General features: G+C 40.2%; 1 protein-coding gene across 1 annotated transcript in view; it reads right to left on the bottom strand.

Moving 5' to 3' along the window:
• KIF5B (kinesin family member 5B) overlaps positions 1 to 22,781 on the bottom strand; it is a 35,428-nt gene extending 12,647 nt beyond the window's left edge. The window contains exons 1-14 of the mRNA XM_028749883.2: positions 22,382 to 22,781; positions 14,869 to 14,956; positions 13,392 to 13,465; positions 12,295 to 12,399; positions 11,046 to 11,094; positions 9,176 to 9,231; positions 9,005 to 9,092; positions 7,422 to 7,546; positions 6,342 to 6,446; positions 5,428 to 5,573; positions 3,466 to 3,614; positions 2,335 to 2,528; positions 1,575 to 1,643; positions 584 to 790 (exon numbers count right to left, since the gene is read on the bottom strand). Of these exons, the coding sequence (XP_028605716.1) occupies positions 584 to 790; positions 1,575 to 1,643; positions 2,335 to 2,528; positions 3,466 to 3,614; positions 5,428 to 5,573; positions 6,342 to 6,446; positions 7,422 to 7,546; positions 9,005 to 9,092; positions 9,176 to 9,231; positions 11,046 to 11,094; positions 12,295 to 12,399; positions 13,392 to 13,465; positions 14,869 to 14,956; positions 22,382 to 22,507 (1,581 nt within the window). The 5' untranslated portion in view covers positions 22,508 to 22,781. The remainder of the gene's footprint in view (positions 1 to 583; positions 791 to 1,574; positions 1,644 to 2,334; positions 2,529 to 3,465; positions 3,615 to 5,427; positions 5,574 to 6,341; positions 6,447 to 7,421; positions 7,547 to 9,004; positions 9,093 to 9,175; positions 9,232 to 11,045; positions 11,095 to 12,294; positions 12,400 to 13,391; positions 13,466 to 14,868; positions 14,957 to 22,381) is intronic.
• Positions 22,782 to 23,522: the final 741 nt, after the last annotated feature.

Here is a 23,522-nt window from a genome sequence, read left to right as displayed (position 1 = left end):
TACTCCTGGTGCTGCCCTAGGTAGATGCAGATACTATGGTGTGTTGCACAGCTAGGGAATGGAAATCAGACAAGACAGAGCAAGTCCACTGTGTTATACATGTTTACATTGAGCCAACCACATGGAGATCTCAAGATAGGATGACAAACCTTGAAATGTACATGTTTGTTTACAGTTGCTAACCTTCAATTTTTTAATCAAATTGTGTTAAAATCATGTCAGAAAATAATGGTGTATGAATATAGAATCATACAACTGTACAGCTGGAAGGAACCCAAAAGGTCATATAGTCCAACCCCCTGTAACGCAGGAGCCTCAACTAGATCATCCATGGCAGATGGGCATCCAAACCTTTGTTTAAAAAGGCAGGAGAGTCCACTACCTGTCATGGGAGCCATTGTGTAGCAGCTTTTACTGTCAGAAAGTTCTTCCTGATATTTAGTCAGAATATCCCTTATTGTAACTTGAACATTGAGAATATGGCATGTAATTATCTTTTTAAAAGCCCAATGAGAAAAGAGTTTCAGTTCATTAATAGTTATAAAACCATTTGGACCGGCAACAAAAAAAGGTGGTTTCTTACCGATTTCTGATTCAGCTCCTCACTAAGCATCTCATATTCTTTTGCCTTGTCTTCCACTTCCTGAGACTTTTGATCATAGTTGACAGCCAGCTCCTCAAGGGCTTGGAGAACTTCTTTTACCTCCTCCTTAGAGGCATCGTTTTCAGCTTGAAGCCGATTTAGTTCAGCTTGCATATTGTCTTGGTCCCGCCTGGTAGATGCTAGAAGCTACACACAAAAGGTTATGTTAGTTGTGTTTTTTTAAGCAGTTGTTTCCTAGACTGTAAAAACCATCACAATTTGCTCATTTAGAAATCTTTATGTAATTAGCTGATATTTATAATTTTGTTGTTGTTGAGCCCCACCTATGCCTACCTGTAACTTTTGAGGCCCTTCTAAAGGTCCTCAAAAGATCCCCAAATGAGGTGCAGCAGGTGGCTGATAGAGAACGGCATTTTCACCATTAGACCCCCAGCCATCTTTCCTGTGTGGTCTTTCCAGCATCAGGTGATGAGCTTTAGATTTTCCCAGACTTCTCAATCTCTTAATGATTTATAGACCCCTTGGATACTTCTGGAGTTTTAACAGCTGTGAATATTTAGTGCTTTTTATTTTTGCATTTGTGTTCTTAACTGTTATTGCAGGCCACATAGAAAGCTTTGGTGATCAGGCAGCACATAAATATGGTAAGCAAACACCACATTTCCTTTAGGCTGTAACTAAGCAGCGTACACCAAAATTCAATAAGGACACTGACTACTCCTTTAAATCCTGGAAGGCTCTGATATTTTGTGATTGACAGTGGTGCCCCTGAAGACACTATACAGAATAACAGAAGCCCTTTTAAAATCAGTAGCCTGATCTCAGGATGGCATACCTTTCTGAAGTGTAGCAGTTACTTTTTTGTATTTCAGTAACAGTATTATTCCTAAGAGCAATGAATTATATACACTGCACTTTTTTGCTCTGTATTCTTGCAATATGCACAATTAACTAAAAGATCAAAACTCACCTCTTCCTGATCCAACATCTGTGTTTTTAGCTTTTCTACCAATTGGCTCTGCTGATTGATTTCTTCATCCTGAATTTTTAAAGAAAGAAAAATGTGCTCACTCTAGAATTCAGTAAAAGTGTCACAGATTGTTATGGGTTGATCCTGCCACAAAATTTAGAGAGAACAGTCAAGATCCAAAACACTTTGTGAATAATTCAGCACAAGAGGTCTTTGGCATTTGGCATCTCCTCGTGCCAAATGGCAATCCCCTTTTCAATCTGAACTGATTGATATGGCATGGAAGTTTTGTTTTGTAACCAACAGAAAACCACAGGAGTCAAGAATGCCACTGTATGTGCCCAAAAGATTGGGTATAGCCAAAATAACCTGGGAGGGTAAAAACTTTTCCATAAGGAGGACAAAATGATTTTCAATTCATTAACTTTTAGCCACTGTATTTTTTTATGCCAACTTATTGTATCCTTAGCATGATTTTCACGATCTCTCTACATGATCATGCTTAGAAACGAAGTGCTAAAATACAGTTAGGTTACAATCCTAAATACAGTGCCTGGCAGCAAATCCCTCTGAACTCAATAGGGCTTATTGCTAAGTAGACATATACAGGATTGCACTATCAATTTCAGATCTTAGGCTGGCAATTTACTCTTGACAAAGAGAAATAGCTATCTGCTCAATTACATTGAATGAAACAATTTGATTTCTGATAAAGTATGGCAGTTCTTAGTTTAAAGTACATTAAAATTTAAAGACATACCTTGTCATCTAGCTGTTTGTATAATTTAGCTATTTCTTCCTCACACTTTCTCCTTTCAGCATCAGTAAAGTTGCCAATCACTCCAATAGTAGCAGTTGGAGTTTCATTAGTAACAGTAATATCCTTATCCACTGCAAATGCTTCCAAGTTAGCCTTTTCTTTGTCAAACTGCTCATCAACAGGCACAGTCTCTCCTTTAAAACAAAATTACCAAATGCATCATCACTCTTGTTTGAAATATCTTTGCAAACTAAGTCAACATTAGGTCACCTTAGGTAGCATGAGAATTTCATTGAAAATTGTGTACATTTGGACACAAAATACGAGTCCACTGGGTTGAATACTGCAACTCTGATATTATCAATGGATATGATGATTTTATTAAACACTAGTCTACCTAATTGTATCAAAGCAGTGTACAATAAAAACAGCAAAAAGTAGCAGATACTTTCAAAACAAAGCTAATACGATACAAAATAGATACTCATAGCCACAACCTAGTAAGCCTGTTATAACAAAAATGTCTTTGGCTGTTTTGGGAAAGTACAGATAGTGGACACCTGTTGTACCTTGGCAGAATTGCTATTCTATGGAACAGGAGCAGCCATAGAATAGCTCCACACTGTGGAGTGGGCTTCTGGGGAGTTTGGAATGTGCAAGAGACACATGTTAGTACCAAAACCTTAAACTTGTCCTCGTAGCAGAGTAACATGACAGCCAGCGCAAATCAAGCCAAAACAGTCCCCTCAAGCCAAAGCGTTGTATGCTGACAGTATTTTGTCTCCACAAGCAACCAAGTCACCACGTTCTGCCCCAGCTGCAGCTTCTGTTCCAATCTCAAGACTAGCCCCACAAAGAATGCAGTTTTTGAAATACAAAGTTATTAGAACTTAAAGGTCCTTAATGTAAAGGATCTTTAAACTGATCAATTGTCACAAGAACATTTAGCCTCAACACTAAGCTGGGGGAAAATCTTGCAGTATTCCAGTTCCCACAGGTCTGGGATTTTTCCAGCTTTGCAATCAAGACTTTAGATTAATTTGCTGTACAGTGACCAAAAGTGGAATTTACTGCCACACATTATAATAATGTATAGCTAACATGGCTGTGAAGATCTGTGACATAACTCACCATTACGCCATCTATTCAGCTCATTCTCAAGCCACTGTATTGTGTTGCGAAGTGTCTTGTTTCTCTCCTTTTCCCTTTCATATTTTTTCTTCCATTGCTCTGCAGTTAGTTCTACATTGACACACACTGTGTTCTTGATAGTTTTGGCTCTATAAAGGTAAAGTACATGTTAGCCATGCTAACTGAATACAGGGTTACTAGTCAGCTCACGAGGTAATTAATTTTTTTCTGTATAGAATATTTAAACTTTGATCTACAGCCTAAAGACCTTTTCTAAGTAATTAAACTATCATCCATATTCCACCCACCCACAATTTCAGATACAGCTGCTATATTTTCTTTCCTTAGAAAAAACCATTTAGACACCAAGTTTATTTTGCGTGTGATTCAAGCAGAGACAGAAGCACATTAACCTTAAATGTTATCTGCAACTATAACTTATCTGCAGATAAGAGTAAGATTGTAGCTGTTAATAAGCTTAAGGTTAGGTTTGGGGTAATGTATTGTTTCCCACTAAAAACATTCTGAAGCAATTTACAATCAAGCAAAAGTTGAATAATAATACTATCATTGGTGCTGCCCAAATTCCAGGGGAAGCAAAAACATTTATGCCTGGTACCATAATGATGACAGGTTTGACACCAAGCAGGCCCCCTGGAATTCCTGCCCCATAAACAGAGAATGCCTATTCCTTCCCCATACTACAGAGAAGACTCACTCTTTCATAGTCACCCTCTGGACCTGCTTTAAAGGTAGCACACAGAGAAGGCATCAAATGATCTCAGGGCCCAGGCAGGTTCATATGCAGAGAGGTGGCTGTATAGGCATAGTGGCCTTTAACTATATAAGGCTTAAGTTAAAGGTCAAAGCCAGCATTTTGTTCTGTGCCTGGAAACGAATTAGCAGCCAATGCAGTCAGGCCAGAACTAGTGTTATATGTTCCCATCTTCTTGCTTCAGTTACAAATCTAGCAGACATGCCTTTTTGCACTGGCTGTAGTCTCTAAGCCATCTTTAAGGACAGTGCCACAAACAATGAACTGCAGAAGTCTAACCTGGAGGTTACCAAAGCATAGACAACTGAAGTCATGCTATCACTGTCAATATAAGAGTAAGAGACGATCAGAATTAGAAGGCACTCCATGCCACTGAAGCCACTTGTGCCTGCAAAGACAGTGTTGGATCCAAGAGTACCCCAAACTGCACATCTGCTCCTTCTATAAGATCGTAACCCCATCTTGAACATGATACATTTCACCCATCTGAACAGAGGAACTGTCCACTAAGTGTCCCAAACTGAACAGCAGTTTGTTGACTCATCCAGACCATTAATGAGTCCAGACACCAACTCAGCAAATCAAACAATGTCAACAATGACTCTGCAGGGCAATAATGCATCAATCTCCAATAATATATTCCAGAAAGCACATCATCAATCCATTTGTAGAGCTCTATAGTGACTTATATTAAGCAAAGCATTGCTTGCTTTCAATAGCATATTGGCTGTGGAAGACCTGCTGGCCTTTTACACTTGGACTGGGAGGGAGGGCCCCTGACTTCAGCTACAAAAGCTGAGGCTGCTGAACAGATTATTGGGCTGGGGTGTTGTATTTGGGGGGGGATTGTGGGGGATGGGTTGCTGATGTTTGTTTTTTGTACCTTTATTTTAGATATTTTTATTTATGTGGAAATGGTTCAATTTGGTTGTGCACTTTTTGATCTTTTATTATTTATGGCTACCTTTGTTATGTTTGTAGTTATGTATTTTTTCACTCTGTAAGCCACCTTGAGCATATGGAAAGGCAGCATACAAATAAATTGATGTGTGAGTGTATATAGCATGCACATGGACAATCATTATGAACAACAGATTACTAGAACTTTGTGGGAAGTCTACAGTTTGTTTCCATGGGTTCGCACTTTGGACTGTGCTCTAGAAGTTAGTTTTAACCTCATTACTCACCTTTGACCAAACAACAGGGTAGATTTTGTTTCAGATTCATTATAAGATGATGGAGAGCAGCAAATAACAATTGTGGTTCTACAGTTGCCACCTAATGAATCTTGAAGGATTCTGGTCATTTTACTATCACGATATGGAACATAATTCTGCAAATAACAAAAAAGAAAGAAAGATGGCCTTAATGTGATTTATTGAACTATTTTATTAACTAAGTTTCTACATATGCATTTTGCTTTGTAAAGCTAAAGCAGTACCTAATATTTTTATGTTCATTAACCAAGAAAGCCTGAACTTCTATATAGTATATTTTTGGTCAATACAGTATACATATGGTTGATTCGCCCGTAATACTAAACCATGGTTTGGCACTATGTGGACGAGCCTACTTGAGTGAAACATTGAACTTACACACTTTTCTTCAAAGCCCTGTGAAAGTGGAACATCAGAGTTTAGCTTCACTTTTAAAGGGTCCTAGTTTAGTTTTAAATTCAGGCCAGAGGTCCTGGTTTAAAACAAACCCTGGTTTCATTTCAAGCCAACTTCAAACCATAGGTTCTAAGGCTGGCTTGCTAAACTAACCATAACTTTTGAAACTAGGATCTATGGTTCAAATGCCATAAAAGTGAAACTTAACTTTGCTAAGTCCTCCTTATGGCCTTCTTCAAGGGACAAAGGGGAGGAGGAAGTGTCCAAGTCTGACACACTGCTCAGACTCATTCAGGCACTTCTGCTTAGTGCTAAACCATGGCCTAGCATTACATGCAAATGTGGCCCATGTCACATAAATGCTGCTGTGTATTTAACAACTACAACATCACTGAACACTTAATCTGCTAAACTTCTTCAGATATGCACTGTGCTCATCCCCTGATGAGTAATTTCATCAAATGTTTTCAGAATAGAAATACACTTACACTGTTTTCAGCTAAAGCAGAAATTACATTTCCAAGAGCGGATAAAGACTTGTTGATGTTCTTAGCTTCATCTAGCACAGCACCTTCCGCTCCAGTTTTACTAACCTGCAATAATGTAGGCAGTTGTAAGAAAGTTTAAACAAATAAATTTTACAACCCCCTGCTTTGGTTCAAAGAAGCCTCCACACTATGTAATGGACTTCCTTATACCTCCTTCCCACTGAAACCCCTCAGCCTCCTCCCCCTGCCAAGCTTTTATGCATTCCAAATGATAGAAAAATTATACTCAGTTAGTAGATTAAATTAAATAAGGTTTCAAATCTTGTGCAATTTGTTCAAGACAATAAATGGATTTTCATGAAATTGTAAAAAAAAAAAAAAAAATCCCTGAGTGCCAGCATTCTTGTAAGTGAAAGCAATTGTCAGACTCTTGCAGACATTTTAATTTATACTATTGAACCCATGTAAGAATATAATATGTAGTCTCCACATGAAATAGCTGCAGCTGCTAAGGTCTGTTAAATTATTATGACTATAGGACTCAACTACTAAACAATCTGCAGAGGGAAATAGGAACTGCAAGATGACAATCAATTACACTCACTCTCTTGTTCAATATAAATGTGAATAGATCACCAATACTGCTCCTTCTGCATTTTCACTGGTATAGATTCTCTGGATTTATCACTGTATTCCTCAACTTTCATGGTTGATAATGGAAGTTCATTTATTATAGCTACCAGGGCATTACACAATTCTAAATAATCTGTTGTAAAAGGAATAGATGGAAAACACAATACTTCCCAGATGTCAAGCAAAAATGACTTGCCTTCACAAACTAGTAAAAGAATGTAAAAATATTTACATTTTAGCTGGAAGAATATTAAGTTAGCTGAACTTGAGTCTCATTGATTTCAAAGGAAACTAAGTTAGTCTGAATCCAATTCAATATGACCACCTTACTCTGGAAGCAGTAGCAAACTAGGGCGTGTGGTAAGATCAAATATTGAAACTGGGAACACAATTTATTTCAATTACATACTCAGTTCAATCAGCTTCAAAATATAAATGTATTATTACCTTTTCACTACCTGCCAAGTCTACAAGGTAAAGCTTTCCACTCAATTTCTGTTCTGTTTGAGTATTTTCTTGCTTTACATTAATGAGAAAGATGCTATGGCTTCGAGAGCTATGCTCATTCATGTCTGTAACGAAATTTGAGTTGTGTAAGTATGCATTCTGGCAACAAACCTCACCTGTTTGTGCATTACAAGTGCTTAATAATCAAAGGGGAAGAAGCCAATTGTTAAACTTATAGAAACAAACTACATGTCCAGATGGAATTAGTCAGCAGTGTTCTGCCTAGTACATGAAATTATGAAGTTGCTTTTACACAGCCACACTGATTAATCCTTATGACAGTAGAAAAAGGAACTGGGCTTCAGAAGAAGTATGAAACGTAGCTGCTATATCCAAGCTGCTATCCAAAGGTGCTCCAAGCTCTTTCCTGTCTTGGACCATGAATTTTCAACAACTGTTGGCAGAATAGTTGCTCTAGACAGAAAATTAAACCAGTGATAATTTACTGTAGAACATGTATGTCCACATCCAGCACACACCAGCATTTTCTCCATCCAGGTGCCACATTTGACTTGCAAGGTCTTTTCATTTTTAGGTCACATGGCTTGCCACCTGAGATGCTGGCCACAGGTCAAAAGGAGTACAATAGAGTCAAAGTCCCCTTCTTTCCCTGCTAAGAGGCACCCCTCCCCTCAAAAGCTTCTTTCCAAGTTCTCTTAATTTATTGATAGAATGGCAATCACCAGCCAGGAAAGAAAGAGCCTATAAGCAAGATGCGGAGACTGGATTTTGAAAGTATCATTGCCAGTATACTTCCATCCCCAAGCAACTTGATGAAAACATAAAGCCCTCTCATCAGCTGGGGAATTTTGTCTCAGTCCATGGTCACTTGAGGGCTCTGAGTATTCCATGGAGGCTGTTTGTGCTACTAAAAGTGGAGGCAGGGCCAGTGCTGACGCAATCGCTGAGTGCTGCTGTACATTACAGACAGCCTGCACAGGTTTTGTCCATTCACTGTTGGCCCATTTAGTTGTTCCCTTCTGTTGGCCATAGCAACTGGGGTTGGGGGGAAGTAGGAAAGAGGTCTAGAGGAAAACAGTGAATAAGCACTAAATGGAGGAGGAAAACTCAAAGTTTGGATTAAAGATTTTTTAAAAAAATATTTATATCTGAAGAAAGGCACTGAAGAAAATGAAGAAGAGAAAATCATTGAAGAATTAGAATTGGCACATGCCAAAGATATGTGAAAAGGATCCTGAAGACAGGGATTCAAGTAGGCATTCCGAGCAAAGGCAGGAAGTGAACAGAAGCTCCAACAGGAAGAGAAGAGTTACAGCTTCCCCTGAAGTCACAGGATTTCCTGCCTTGCCAAGCAATTGGAAGAACTGAACACACTTCGGAAGGAAGAACACCAAGGGGGAAAGGAACCATTTGAAGCAAACTGAATACCCAGTTCACTGATATTGTATGTACTTACAATTTTATAGTTATATGCCCAGAACAAGAACTGGCAATTTGTTAATAGGATAACATGAGACGCTCTTTAAAAAAAAAAAAAAAATCTTACAAAGTAAACAACTTACTTGTAACTGCTACATGTCTATTTGATTTTCCTTCATCTATAGTATCCATAACTTCATCTGGACTACATACAAAACGTTCAGTGCAGCCCTGTGAAAACATGAACATAAGGTAAATAACATATACAAGATTTGTAAAGGAGGCCAACATACTTGTGTAATCTTTATACTCACCTTCACATAAGGTACTCTGTTTTTGTCCTCATGCACAGAAAGATTGGTCTTAGAGACTGAAAGAAAAAAAAGCATTGAGAGTTACCCACGTCAGAAGCTACAGAATGAACAAATAAATAAAACTTGCTATTCCGGTGTTCTTTTAACCACAGAAAACTCATAAATATAGCATGATCACAACGGCCATCTCCTATTATTCCTCAGCAGTGATACTCAGCAAGCACTTCCTAGCAACCTGGAGGTCTCAATTAGCAATCCTCGTTAACAGCTGTTGATTGACCATGAATTTGCATAGGCCTGTTTTAAACCAGGCTAAGTGGTCATCACTATGTACTGTGGAAATAATGTCATAGGGCAATTGAGTCACGTGAAGTATTAATTCCTTTTATCTGTAACAAACCTATTGCCAGCCAGCTCCACTTGGCAATTCTTAACTTCTACTGTTATGCAGCAACATTTATCCATTTACATTCTCCTTGGATTTTATCACTGTCTAGACTTTGTTGTTCCTTAGCTCTCCCCTCCCCCCCTCAGCTAAGCCAGGAAGTTTTTAGTCTTTCCTTTCAAGGCAGACATTCCATAGAGGTATAGATTCCACACAATGAGCCTTTCTGCAGACGCAGGGAGTGTGATTGGTTTGTCCGCACTGGGCACTGAGCTGAGAGTGCGCCACAGGGGGCGCTGCAACAATGACACAAGACAGAAGGCGAGGGATGGTGCCAAATTTTGGTATTGCACAGGACATCGCTCAAAAAAGCTCAAAGTTCACCACTGCTTTTTGACATGAGGTGACCAGAACTGTCCTACTGAAAATATGATTGCATCATGGATTTTTATGATAGCATTGTATCCGTCACTTACACATAGTCTGCTTTCTAATACTTTTCCATTCTGAATTTGCCTTCTGCACTACTGCAACCTTTTAAGCTGTTATTATTGAGCTTTCTATGACAACACCAAGTTCTATTTTCTGGTTAATCATCAAAAATAAAGTTATATATATGTATATATGGTAAAATAATTTTACCCAAGTGTGTGCTTGTACAACATCAATACTCTAACACAGTTTAATAGATAACACATTTTATTTATATTAAATTACAGATAGTTCCTTGCACTAAACAAAAACTAGTAACCCTGGGTGAGATGTATAATTCTGAACACTTCTGTCTGCTGACCACCTTTTAAACCAGACATAAACCACCTGTAATGTTAGAAAAGTTCTGACCCATTATAAACATTATAAAACTTGCAACTGTGTCCTGCATAAGGGTTGCAACAGTAAGCTATAAAAGGTCTTCAAGCAATCTTTTTGAATAATTACTAAACAAATACAGATGCTATATACTTATGTAACACCCAAGAGGCATAAAATAAACTGCTATTTACTAAAATTAATTTTACTATACCATTATCTTCCACAGCCAGTCCTCTATATTTATCACTGTACAATATACATCTAATATCCCAATAATACTTAGCCTCTAGGCAATCTGCCAGAAATCGTGGACAGAATAACTTCCTTCTGGTTTACAGCCTGAAGTTTTATTTCCTTAATTTATATCCTCTAATTATTCTACCCTTTTGTCTTCACGTTTCATTTGCTTTGTGGGCCCATCAACATCTCTTAAGTCTTTCTTAATCCTCAAAAACTCCCTAAAATTAGTGCCTTCATTATTCTGGTTCTTATCCTCCGTTGCACACTTAAATCTGTTTTTGTGTACATACAGCTGGAACAGAAATCCAACTGATTATGCTTCCCATTCTAACTTTTGGTTCAGAAGATAGGTGCAAGATCCAAGTTTCATTACACCTTGCTTGCAACTCAAACTGCTCCTATTCTCCCTCAAAGGAAAAAAAATGTACTCACCATCCAAAAGGTCCCTTATTTTATCCAGATAAATTTCAAAATATGACACCTGAAAAAAAATAAGGGGGGAAAGGATAGTAACCACTGCCCAATCCAAAGTCCACAGCAACTTATATTAATGATCTATCATTGGGAGGGCAATGCAATCCATTTAGAGATCTGATGTTATTCTTGTGAACCACTCTGAGAATTGTTGTAACTGAAAACTAGTACACCAATACCATAGAAAGGATCTGTAAATATCTCTATAGTAAACTATCAGGCATTATATCTCTGAATAACATTTGCAAACGTCATACAGTTAACATATGTCTAGTGATGTGTCTAAAGAGATCACTAACAGTCCCAAATATAACTAAGATACAAAGCTTCATACTTGCAGCTGAAGAAATACCATTCAACACAATGGCACTTTGCAGAATTTTAAGTATTTATATCTAAAAGAATACTATGAAAGTCTATAAGGTTGATGATCAACCATGCCCAAACATCTGTGAAAATGATCTGTTATAATCCCACAAGTAATGACTATTTGTGCCCCACCTACCATATCCAAACAATATGCCTTAATCACAGATCCCCAACTATAATCTATTTCATTTTGCACAACCTTTGAAAGAGCTTTTCTAGCAAACTACAATGTTCTATTCCATACTAGATTTTGAAAGAAAATAAATTTTAGAAAGTGCTGACACATAATACTACATAATATAGAAATTATTGTACTATTCAGTCTTATTAAACCAATTCTTTTAAATAGTGAACAAGCGATGGTTTGTGATATTTTAGGATGTTTTTAGTGGTTTATTATACTATAATAATAATTTATTATTATTATTATTATTATTATTATTATTATTATTATTATTATTGTTGTTGTTGTTGTTGTTGTTGTTATTAATATTAATATCCCGCCCTCCCCAGCCGAAGCCGGGCTCAGGGCGGCTAACAACAATAAAATAATACAACATTCTAAAATCATTTCATTAAAATTAATTCAACTCAAAATGATGGCAACCATTAGGCTGAAGTCCTGTGAAGACTGCCAAAGGAGGGAGTCAGGCCTGACCAAAGGCCTGGTGGAACAGCTCTGTCTTTGGTTAATTATAGTCTAAATCATTTGAGAGTCATACTTTCAACCTAAACTGTCTTGGGCTCTCCAAACCAGACGGAAATTGTGTATCTCTTAGAATACTTAGAATTCTGTTGTCTTGAATTTGACATATGTATAATTTAAAAACAAACTTACCTTAATATGAAACTCCAAATTCTCATCCATGGAATAAATATAATTAAAAATATCTTGCACAATCCTTGGAATAATCCCCATTCCATCCACATCATGTAGCTTCCCCTAGATTTAAAAAGAAAGAAAGAAAGAAAGAAAGAGAAAACAAAGACCACATACGTTACAGATTTTTAGAACACTAACCAGAAAGCCTTTAGGAAATGCCTTTATAACAAATTAATTGTCTAACATATAAGCATGAAACCACTTTGAGGTTTTTCACAATCAAGCAGAGTAGATATTCTTATGAAATAAATAATCCAAACAAATTTAATTAAGTATGTTCCAAAGATTTCAATTGTGAGGAGAGAACACTGCAATAGGACTTACAGCCCAATCCCAAGTATGTTTACTCAGGAGTAAGTTCTATTGAGTTAAGTTATACTTATATCCAAAAATACATTAGGTAATATGCTAAACCTTGGGTGAGACAGACCATATATTGGAATAAACTGATTTGCAGTTATCATTCTTTTTGTAAGTTCCTAAAATGAGCAGTCAACTATCCTAAGCTGTTGATTCAGGCCACATTTAATGTGGCCTTCTGAACTGTTTTGAGGTACTTACGCTATCCTCCCCTCCTAGGTTGTCTTTTAACAACCAGAAAGTGATTTTTATGATAAAACTCATCAGCAAATGATTCTTACTTTACTGCCCTGACACCAGCTCAATACGCTAAATACTTGTTGGGAGAAAAAATCCCCATGTGTCATTGTAGCCAATTTGTTATCAATGGCAATAAGCACAAGGCAATCACCTGATGCCGGAAGGATAATTGTTGGAGTCTACTTAGGACTTATGTTATCTTGTATGTATGTATATAAGCCAATGACATCTGTGTTATACTCTGCTAGCTCTACACATTTTTTGCATTAATTTAAAAAAAGCTTTTATTGTAGAAAAGTCTTCCATTTTAAAATATATCACATATAGCAGAACTTGTCAGCTAACTTTGATTTTCTCCCCACACCTGGAGGCTTTACTTCCTGAATATGGAAACAGGGTTTAGATATGTTTAGAGAAATGAGTCCCAAGTACGCATGACCACAATATCTTACCTCCATAGTGTGAGTTTTCCCAGATGATGTTTGCCCATAAGCAAATATTGTACCATTGTATCCCTCAAGTACATCTAGGGTGAAAGAAAATGCATACTAATGATATATCCACAACTCATGTGAACCACCCTGAAACAGATACTATCTTCCAAAAGTATTTGAGCAAATTTTGCTAACAAGTACTTAGTATGCAGCATGCCATAAAGTAACCTTGCATCTGGTGAAGCCTTGTAAACAAGTCCCATAGGCTGAAAGAGGGACACAATTCCATCCCTCCTTCGGCAGCCCACTGCATTTTGCAGTTGGGCAAGGGGATGTTCCCCTGAGGCAGCCGCATGGTTTCCATGCTGGACAGATTTGGACAACTCCACTACATCTCCGCTAGTGCATGCAATTCCCTGTCAACTACAGCTAATAGGCTTGCAGCTATACTGATTCATGAGAAAGGCTTCAGGTGTAAACCCAGAGGAAAATTCTGTGCCTGCTGTCTTCTGGGACATCTTTAGGAGAAGAAAAGGCTAAGGAGTAAACCCTACACAACTCCAGAGTGGAGTCCCTAAGACAGTTGGATGGTGTATTGCACACCTCCTTTTGACCACTCCTGCAGCCAAGCTGGTGCCAAATGTATTGTTCTGCTTTCCTCTGGACCACATCAGCAAGGCCAAAAAGGGGTGGGTCTTGCTGTTTATGCAGCCCTGGACCCCCATAAACACTGCCCAGCCTTGTGTCCCAGAGAGGTCACTTCAGTGCTTCTAATAGAGCAAAAACAACACAGTAGGCAGCAGTTACGAGATATTGGTCTCTGCAGCCACAGCAGGCACTGCAATTTTCCAGTGGTTTGACTTCATCCCCGGAAATGCACTCCACTGTCTCTTGAGACAGAGACAATGTCAACAGCTAATAAGCAGTTGTATAAATTCAGGGTATCAAATGCACAGGTAGCAGGAACGAGCAGATGGTGGGAATCAGCTATTGCCCTATCTAAAGCTCCAGAACAAGGTAACCAGTAAAGAGCCTGAACTTATACTTGCTCCTCACAATACAATGTTCACAGCTGGGAAGACTAAAGACATCTTACAATTATATGTGTTGCTAATATCAAAGCCCCATAAGCAGATATATCCAGATGTAGCAAAGTAGCCCTAGATCTTGCATACCTATACTTTCAGCCGATATAGGGACAGAAGGCCAATCTGTCTTACTACCTGTTCAATTCTTCAGCCCACACCACGTTCACAAGATTTTCAGCACAATAATCAAAATAGAACAGACGGGGGGGGGGGGGCGGGGGGATGAAGCCTGAAGAATGCCAGAGATTTAAGAACCAATGTCATTCTTTAACCTGAACTATATAAATATCTTCCTGTCTGCATTTTAATTAGTACCTCAAACGCATGTTAGGTGGAAAATACGAGATGAATTACATTATGCCCAACAACCCCATTTGCGATTCATTAATTAAGAAGTCTCGTCTTACCTTTGACAATCTTTTTTGCACAGTCATTATATACTTGCTCCTGTGATGTGTGTGACTGGAACACGCGGTCAAATGCATAAGGCTTGGACTGAAAAATATACAAAAATAGAACTATAAAAATCAAAGTCAGAAATTAAAGAGACCAGATTTTTACATCTCCACTTTTAGCTTTGTGCCCTTTCATATCCCTATAAGAGCCGCAGCAAAAATGAAGCTATATTATTGAAATACCATCCTGTTCAAATATTGAATGGTGGTTTTTTTGTTACCAAACAGAGATATTAATGTACCCTGTGCTAAAAGACTGTGAAGTGTGGAAACAGATTCCCTAACTGATGAGGAAGGAATCCATTTTAAGAATAACAATAAAAGTATTGCCGAGGGGGAGTGGCATTAAGAACAATCCAGCCAAGTCAGGACCCACTGATTTCATTTTTTAAAAAAAGCAATTGTTAACGCTCCTTAGTCATAACAGTAATATTATTAAGTACTGAAATTTGGCTGGATCACACTCAAAACCTTTAGAGGCTGAATTTCAAGCAAATAAATGGCCTGAAAATAAGCCTCAAAGGTATATCACACGATCCCTGCTAAAAATGACTACAATACACTGAGATTGGGGAGAGTAATTCCTGCTAAATCTACTCAAAAGTAAATCTCATTGAATTCAATGGGGCTTTGATAACATAAGGGAGAAAGCTGATGAAGTACAATTTCACAACTTAAGTCTGAAAAAAAGTTTTAACCATGACAGGTTAAAAATGGAATCACATCTTGCATTCTTATATTGTATGAGAAGAGGAATACTTTGACAAACTGAACCACGTCAAGGGAAACAGCTATAAACAGCAACATTGATTCAAAATCCTTTCCATTAATATATGTTTTACTATGCATTACTACCAAATACAGTCTACTGTTAAGTCAGTTAAAACCCTGTCACCACAAAGTTATGCTATTTACATGTCTGGACACCTGCCACTCTACAATTGCTGGAGAAAGCCAACATCTGTGAATATGGAACATAGTAAGATGTCTTATACCAAATTAGAGCATTGGTCATCCAGCTCAGTAACTGTCTACAAAGACTAGCAGCAGCTCTACCACTGAGTTACGGTCCTTATAGATTTATAAGCAAAAGAGTACATAGGGGTTTTGGGGGGGGGGGGGGTTGGAAGATGCCTGTGCGTGAATTTGTTTTGTGTGTGTAGATCAGTGCACACTGATCAACACACAGTCTTCGCAGTAGGGCTCTGTTCTGATGGAATGAGTAGTCACAACGAACCGGTAGATCCTATCTGCAGCAACCTTCATCTGCCTTCACAGCCGTTAAGCTCACTGAACTACACATACAAAACAAGTGTTTAGATCTGGTTTGCTTCTTTTTCTGCAGTCATTCCCAGATTGTTGATTGCAGTTGTGGCTATCAAGGCCCCACAAATACAGTTAACTGTATTGCAATGGTTGAGAATGGCAACCAAAACAATGTTGCGATACCAAGGCCAGCCAAATGTGTAGGCTCCTGCCAGGTAAGTAAACAAGTGGTACTCAACTTTATCCAAACTAAGGAAGGGACAAGTTCACACAAAGAGCCATGTGAGCGTAGGTAAACTACAGCCCACTTGGGCCTTTATTTTTTGTATTGAATTCCATGTAACCAAAAATAACTATAATCCTTTTGTCAGCAAATATCTGATCGCATGCTAATGAGTTCTGACTTTGTCGCTGCTTGTTTGTGTAAAAGTGCTATTTGGATCCATAGAAGTGTTAATCCTGACTAATTCGAAATAATAGCTGGAGCAGATGCTTTATGCCATTTTGTTTTCTCAGTATGTTTGTTCTTTGCTCTAAAGTAGATGCTGGTATAAGAAGCAATGTAATCTTCTTGTATAGCTCAACATACAGCATTACAACTGCATATGAATATTGAACCAGCACCTATGTTTTCCCAATCCAACACAAGCATGCTTAAAAATAGAAGCCTGCCCTATACCTGTTTCAGGCTCCTCCCTTCCCAAACCAATTAATTATTTTGTTGTTGATGATGGCTTTTGATCTAATTTCATTCTGACCCATCGCTCCCTATTTATTTCTTAAAATTTAAAAGGAAGAAGATAACGGTAGCAGACTTTTGGTTTTCCTTTCATTTGAGCATCGTGTTGAGTTTTTGCAGGTGTATCCATCTATGTGTGTGTATCACCACAAATCTTTTTCATAATCATGCAAAGCTGTAACACACCAAGTTTTAGAATATAGAGGAATTCCCCAACACCAAGTATACAAATTTACAAATCTTTTCTTCTTTGTGGACCACTTAAGTCACCTTCTTTTAATATGTCAAGAAGTTGATCTGAATGCAAAACATGGCTAAATGTTTGTAAACAAAGTGCCAGAGAAAGCAGTAAGAATATCTGTCCAAGAGTTTCAACCATTTTTTTGGAATCTGCTACAGTATTCTGCCTTTTTAAACCTATTTAAAATGTACTTTTAATTCATATTGTCCAGTAAGGTTTACAAATGATGTAAATTTCAAAGTCCATCAAATATACCCTGAATTATTGTTTAAGACCATTAAGGCATTAAATAACCCCTCATTGCTAAGATAAGTACTATAAACATCTGGTAGCTTTCGTTAAAGCCAGTGTGAAAACTATTAGCCAAGTATGTAAGTGCATCATAATTTGATATGCAAAACCCAAGGCAAAATAGATTTGGAAGACTAAGACATGCCTCAAGTTTTGTATTAGACAGTGAAATATCTGAGAGAAACAGATATGCAATTAGAAGATAGACTGCTCACCCATGGCAGGTAGTATATATTTCACGCTAGCCCTGGTTCACTTGCTCATTGAATACTTTGAAGCTCAACAGCAAGTATACTGTTTCTCCCATCTGACTCTGCTCCCATCAGAGCTGAGCTTACTACTTCCATTCTATCTCCCTCCTCTAGTAGCCAGTCACTCCAGCCTACTCACCATTTGGAGAACAAATGCTGTGGAAGCAAGACAGACAATAGGATTAAGCCACTAAGAAAAAGGACAGGTGACAATATGGGGGAAGCAAAAGACAGTCAGCTACGGCTAACCCAAATGTCAAAGATGGGGCAGAAACTCTGCTGGAAGAGATAGAAAAGAAGCGCAGACATTGAGTCAGAAGGAGAGAGAAGGCATTAGCTTGTGGCAGAAGCACATCCTGTGATGTTTTTCTCCATGCATTTCTGTTGATGGGAGACAATAACAATCCATCTTGCACACACAAACCTGATCTCATTGTGCCTACTAAGGCCTACCATGTACTTGGGCTTCCCTATTTCTAACTATGAGTAGGACTCATTTCAAACTACTATTCTGTTGCTGCATCTGGATGTCAAACTAAACCAAAGTTTCGTGCAACATAAATAAGCCTATCTTACCTTGTCAGATGAACCAAGGTTCAAGGTTTAATTCTCCTGGTCAAACTGTAAGTTTTAAGCCACAAGACAAACCTGGGTTCAGCTCATGATTAGTTTGGGAAGAGCTAGACCCCATGCCAGGGACGCGGGTGGCGCTCGAATCCCCGCGGCGGGTGCGCTCCCGTTGCTCGGTCCCAGCGCCTGCCAACCTAGCAGTTCGAAAGCACCCCCGGGTGCAAGTAGATAAATAGGGACCGCTTACTAGCGGGAAGGTAAACGGCGTTTCCGTGTGCTGCGCTGGCTCGCCAGATGCAGCTTTGTCACGCTGGCCACGTGACCCGGAAGGCACACAACTCTAGAGTCTGTCAAGACTGGCCCGTACGGGCAGGGGTACCTTTACCTTTTAGACCCCATGCCTGGGTTCAGACAATATACGAAACCAAGTTGTGACTAAGCTCAGCACAACAGGATAGCAACTAGTGAAGAGCAAAGTGATAATGATTTCCTATTTGGAAGCCCACACATACCCAAAGTCATAGTTTGGTTTAGTGTGACATGCAAACCAGGTCTGTGTCATAACCCCCATGCCTTGAAGTTGGGTTGTTGAAAATCACCCATGGCTGTTAACCACTGTTTGAAACACTGGATTTGACAATCTGCAGTTAAGTGAAGGCAAAAGCTTCAACACACCTTCTCCCAGCTGCAGGGTGGTGGGGGAGAAGATTGCACAAGTCCAGGAAGGGACTAGGTACTGTCCTGATAAACTATGGTTTAATATGATAGTCAAATATATTCTCTCCTTGAGAAAAGCTGTGGCCTAAACTGTATAGGTTTTACCTGTGAGGAGCTTGTAATGTCTCAATGATGGAATGAACAATAAAACCATCTAAGTTGCTTAAAAATGTGCGTTGTGGCTTTAAAACACTACCAGAAATAATGACACAGACTGTTTTCACACAGCCATTTTGATAAAATGTTCCCAATTCAGTCTACAGGATGGGAGGCTAAACTGGTTGCAATTAATTCAGTTTTTCAGTGCAATAACTGGATTCCCTCCTGGATAGACTGGCTTACCACAGTTATGAAAACTCTAGTAACTTTCAGATTAGACTTCTGTAATGTATTATACATGGGGCTGCCTTTGAAGACTACCCATAAACTGTAGTTTGCTCAGATTATTGAGACCTAACTAAGCTCTGGCGTTGGGAGCCTAATTTACCAATCCTAGTACTTTTACAAAACCAGGGCTCAACACAGGAAAGTTAAAATGTTTAGCAGCAGAATGCTGAATACATTTTACACAAGGAAAAATAGGAGAGCAGACTAATAAGAATGAATTTGCACTACAGTGGTACATCTGGTTATGTACTTAATTCGTTCCAGATGTCTGTTCTTAACCTGAAACTGTTCTTAACCTGAAGCACCACTTTAGCTAATAGAGCCGCCTCCTGCTGCTGCTGCGCCGCCGCGTGATTTCTGTTCTCATCCTGAAGCAAAGTTCTTAACCAGAAGTAATATTTCTAGGTTAGCGGAGTCTGTAACCTGAAGCGTATGTAACTTGAAGCATATGTAACCCAAGGTACCACTGTATAGCAGTATCTTACTAGCTCACATCTCAGAGGCTCTGCACTCCTACCACAATTCCTAGTTGCAGGGCCTCAAACACTAATTGTTCACTAATAACAACAACATTTTAACTGCTGCTCATCATATCACTCATCATCTTAACGCTATATCATGAATCCCATCCGGGTAAGAACACCCCAGGTGAAATTACTCTTCCATGCCCAAGGAATGGGGAGGACACAATGTATTGTTTAATCTCTTGGAAGCCTGCCATATGCTTTAAAGACTATATTGTTCATCTTCACAGCAGCCAAATTGACGATTACCATAATTCTTGTTTTAGAGATGGGCAACAGAGAGTGAGATTCTGAGTGCCTGAAGTCAATCACTGATCTGGGATTTGACCAGATATTTTGGTGCTGCTGGCAATACTGTTACAATGTTAGAATCACAGTATCGTAGAATTGGAAGGGACCCAGAGGGTCATCTAGTCCAACCCCCCTGCAATGCAGGAATCTCAAATAAAGTATCCATGGCAGGTTGCCATTCAATCTCTGCCTTAAAATCTTTTTTTTTTACAAGATTTTTCATTTTACAAGAAAAATCTGTTAATTATTAAACCCTCTAAATAGGAATGCTAGATTGTAAAAGGAGACACATGATTGGCTAATAATGGCGCTCTCTCTGTATATGTGTGTGTGTCTCCACACACAGTTTGTTGACCATTTAGTGACCCAAATATATACACACACACGACCCAATTACTAACACGTTAGTCTGTTCCAATGTCATCAGCATGCTGAGCATTTTTTAAGTCCAAGCTTAATTTATCAAGATAAACAAACATTAATGCCCAGCATTTTTTAAAGTTTTGAAAAGTAAAATTGATATTGCAGTTCAATAACTGGTTTTACCAAGTTAGTTGCTTGAGCTGCATGCTAGTTTTTCAGATGTCTGATGGGTGGGGCTTTGAAACAAAAACAATCTACAGCACTACAAAAAAGCTTTTATCAAGTCAGTTTTAAAATGGGACTCTAGACTTAGTGTGACATCATGCTGAAGATCAGAGAGGATTTTTAAAGAGGTACCTGTCTGAGGGAAAAAAGGAAGTGCAGTCTTGTAGAAGAAACGCTTAACAAACAAAAAAAAAGCTGTGCACATTGTTATGCGTGCTGTCAAACTGAAACCATGAGTTTCACCTATGGAACTCTTTTTCATCAAGTCATTGTTCTCTCTGACGAAAACACTTTTTGATTGTGCTGACTTCTATCCAAAGTATTTAAACATCAACAACTATTTCAGTTACGTTAAAAAGCTTGTCTTCCTAATATAAACATGTGCAATTTTCTTCCTTCAGTAAAACACCCATTCATGTGATTTTTGAAGTACTGTATTCCAATCCGTGAGTTCCATTCGGAGGTCAAACTTACCTTACAGAGAGTTCTAGTTATTAACTATTAGCTGTCCACCTACACCTATTTTCATAGCGGAACTGAAGTTTTACTATAAATGACATTGCTACAATATCATAGCCACCATTAGTACAGTTCCAGCGTCATATCTGTAACGTGTTTCAACTCTACTTGCTTAATACCGCTTTATAGTCTGGCAACTATCCCAGTGTATGCAAGGTTCATTATTCAATATTTTACAGCCTGTTAACTGCAAAGGTGGGGAAAAAAGAACCTTAGTACAAATAATTGTCAGCTGATTTCTTTGGAAAAGGCTCAGTGGCAGAGCAAACCGACTCAAGTTCAACTCCCAGCATCTCCAGGTAGGGCTAGGAGAAACTCCTGCCTGAAGCCCCAGAGGCCCGTTGCCAGTCAGCTGAGGCAGTACTGAGCTAAATGGACCAATGGCCTGACTTGGTATAAAACCATCTTCCTATGCGGCTGGTGTCAAACCCCCTGAGATGGAGGGCGGGGGCTGAGAAACCGCTACACCACTGCTCTCTATTGCAATGTGCATTTTACAGCATCTGTTTTTTAATGCATGCAATAGAGCCGGCATCCCGGGTAAACACGAAGCAAAACAACAACATCACTGGAGCGGCTTTTGTGTGGAGCGCTAGAGCGCCTCAACTCCCTTACTCAGCAGCTGGAATTATGGCATTAGGAAGGTTACTGTTTCCCCCCATTTCAAAACCCCACGGCCAACAGATTTCGCAGGCGCGGCGCAGGGAGGGAGGCAGAAGAGGAGGGGGCGCTCCTGCAGCCAACGCCCGACCCCTCAAGGCGCCCCTCGGTCCTCACTGAGCCCCCCACTTCGACGCCCTTCCCTCCTCTGCTCCCTCAGCCCCTGTTCCACCACCGGCTCGCACGCCCCCTCACTCACCCTGGGTGAGCCCACCCTGTCTCTCCCCTCCAACAGCTTTCCCTCCGCCCTCCCCCCACCCAATTCCTCACCCCCCCCCACCCGAGGTGCTTCACACTGCCGCCCCCGCCGCGCTTTCCAGAGTTTGCTGGGTCATGGAGCCCCCACCTCCGGCTCCGACCACCCGGCAGGGGGGCTCCGGCCCCTCCTCGCCGACCCCCCAGGCCTCCCCCTCGCACTCACCGCGATGACGACGGTGTCTTCGCCCTGGAACTTGGCGATGTACTTGTCGCCGCGAGTCACCTCAGAGTCGTTGAGAGGCCTGAAGCGGCACATCACTTTGATGTTACACTCCGCCGGGTCCGCCATCTTAGGCCAAAGCCGTCTCCTCCTCCTCCTCCTCTCGGGCGTTCAACGCCTTATCAAGCGGCCGCGTCTCCAGCCGCCCGCCGCCGCCTCCGGCCTACCCTTCCCCTGCCTCTGGCAGTGGTGCGGGGAGACTCTCGGGTCGCAGCCGTGAGGAGACCCGCCGCGGCCGAGAAGAATGGGGAAGGGCTGCTCCGCCCAGGGCCGCCGCCGCCGCTGCCGCCGCCTCCTGCACTCACTTCCTTTCCAATATGGCAGCCATGGCGGCGCCTGCAGCCGGCGAATCCGGGCCCTCCCCTTCTCCGGGCAGAGGCGGGGCGGGCGGGCAGGGCAAGGGAGAGGGGGTGACGTCACCCACTGCAGAGAACGCCGCCAGCTCACTCCGCCGCGCGACGCCCCGCCTCGGACTTGCTGCGCACGCGTGGAAACGGCCCTTCTTCCCCCAACCCCGCCCTTTCGATAAAAGAAGCTGCTGTGCTGTATATATAGAACAGACTTTCGAGCCGAAGCGAGCTTCCGTCGCCTTCCGACGAAGAGTCCGAGCGCGCAGGCGCACGTGGTGCAGGCCGGTGGGCGGCAGCGGGATTGCGCCTGCGCGTGAGCCTCGAGGAGGGAAAGGTGGAACGAGGCGCTGAGTAGAGTTCGCAGGAGGTGCAAAGCAAACAGACAAAATTGAATCCTGCGCTGGCCGTGCACCTGCTTGTTATTCTTTCTCGGATTTCTCCCTGCCTGACCGCTTTTGCATTGTGTGTTACTAGATTATAAAACAATGCTCTGAATTATAAACTGATATGTCCTTTAAATGTGTTTGTGGGAGAAGATGTTATGGGTTTGTTTTGGTCTTGTTTTTATCATGTATTATTTGCATTTTTATGCTGAGATCTAGCCCTGAGATGAAGGACAGTATACAAATTTAATAAGCAAATAAATAAAAATAGTATTCTGGATTATAAACTTGTTAGAGGAAGTTGATATATTTATACAGCAAATAGAAGATGATACACCACTTAAAGATGAA

Source organism: Podarcis muralis, chromosome 12 (assembly GCF_964188315.1).
Source record: "Podarcis muralis chromosome 12, rPodMur119.hap1.1, whole genome shotgun sequence".
NCBI lineage: Eukaryota > Metazoa > Chordata > Lepidosauria > Squamata > Lacertidae > Podarcis > Podarcis muralis.
This window is presented reverse-complemented; position numbering and strand designations above follow the sequence as displayed.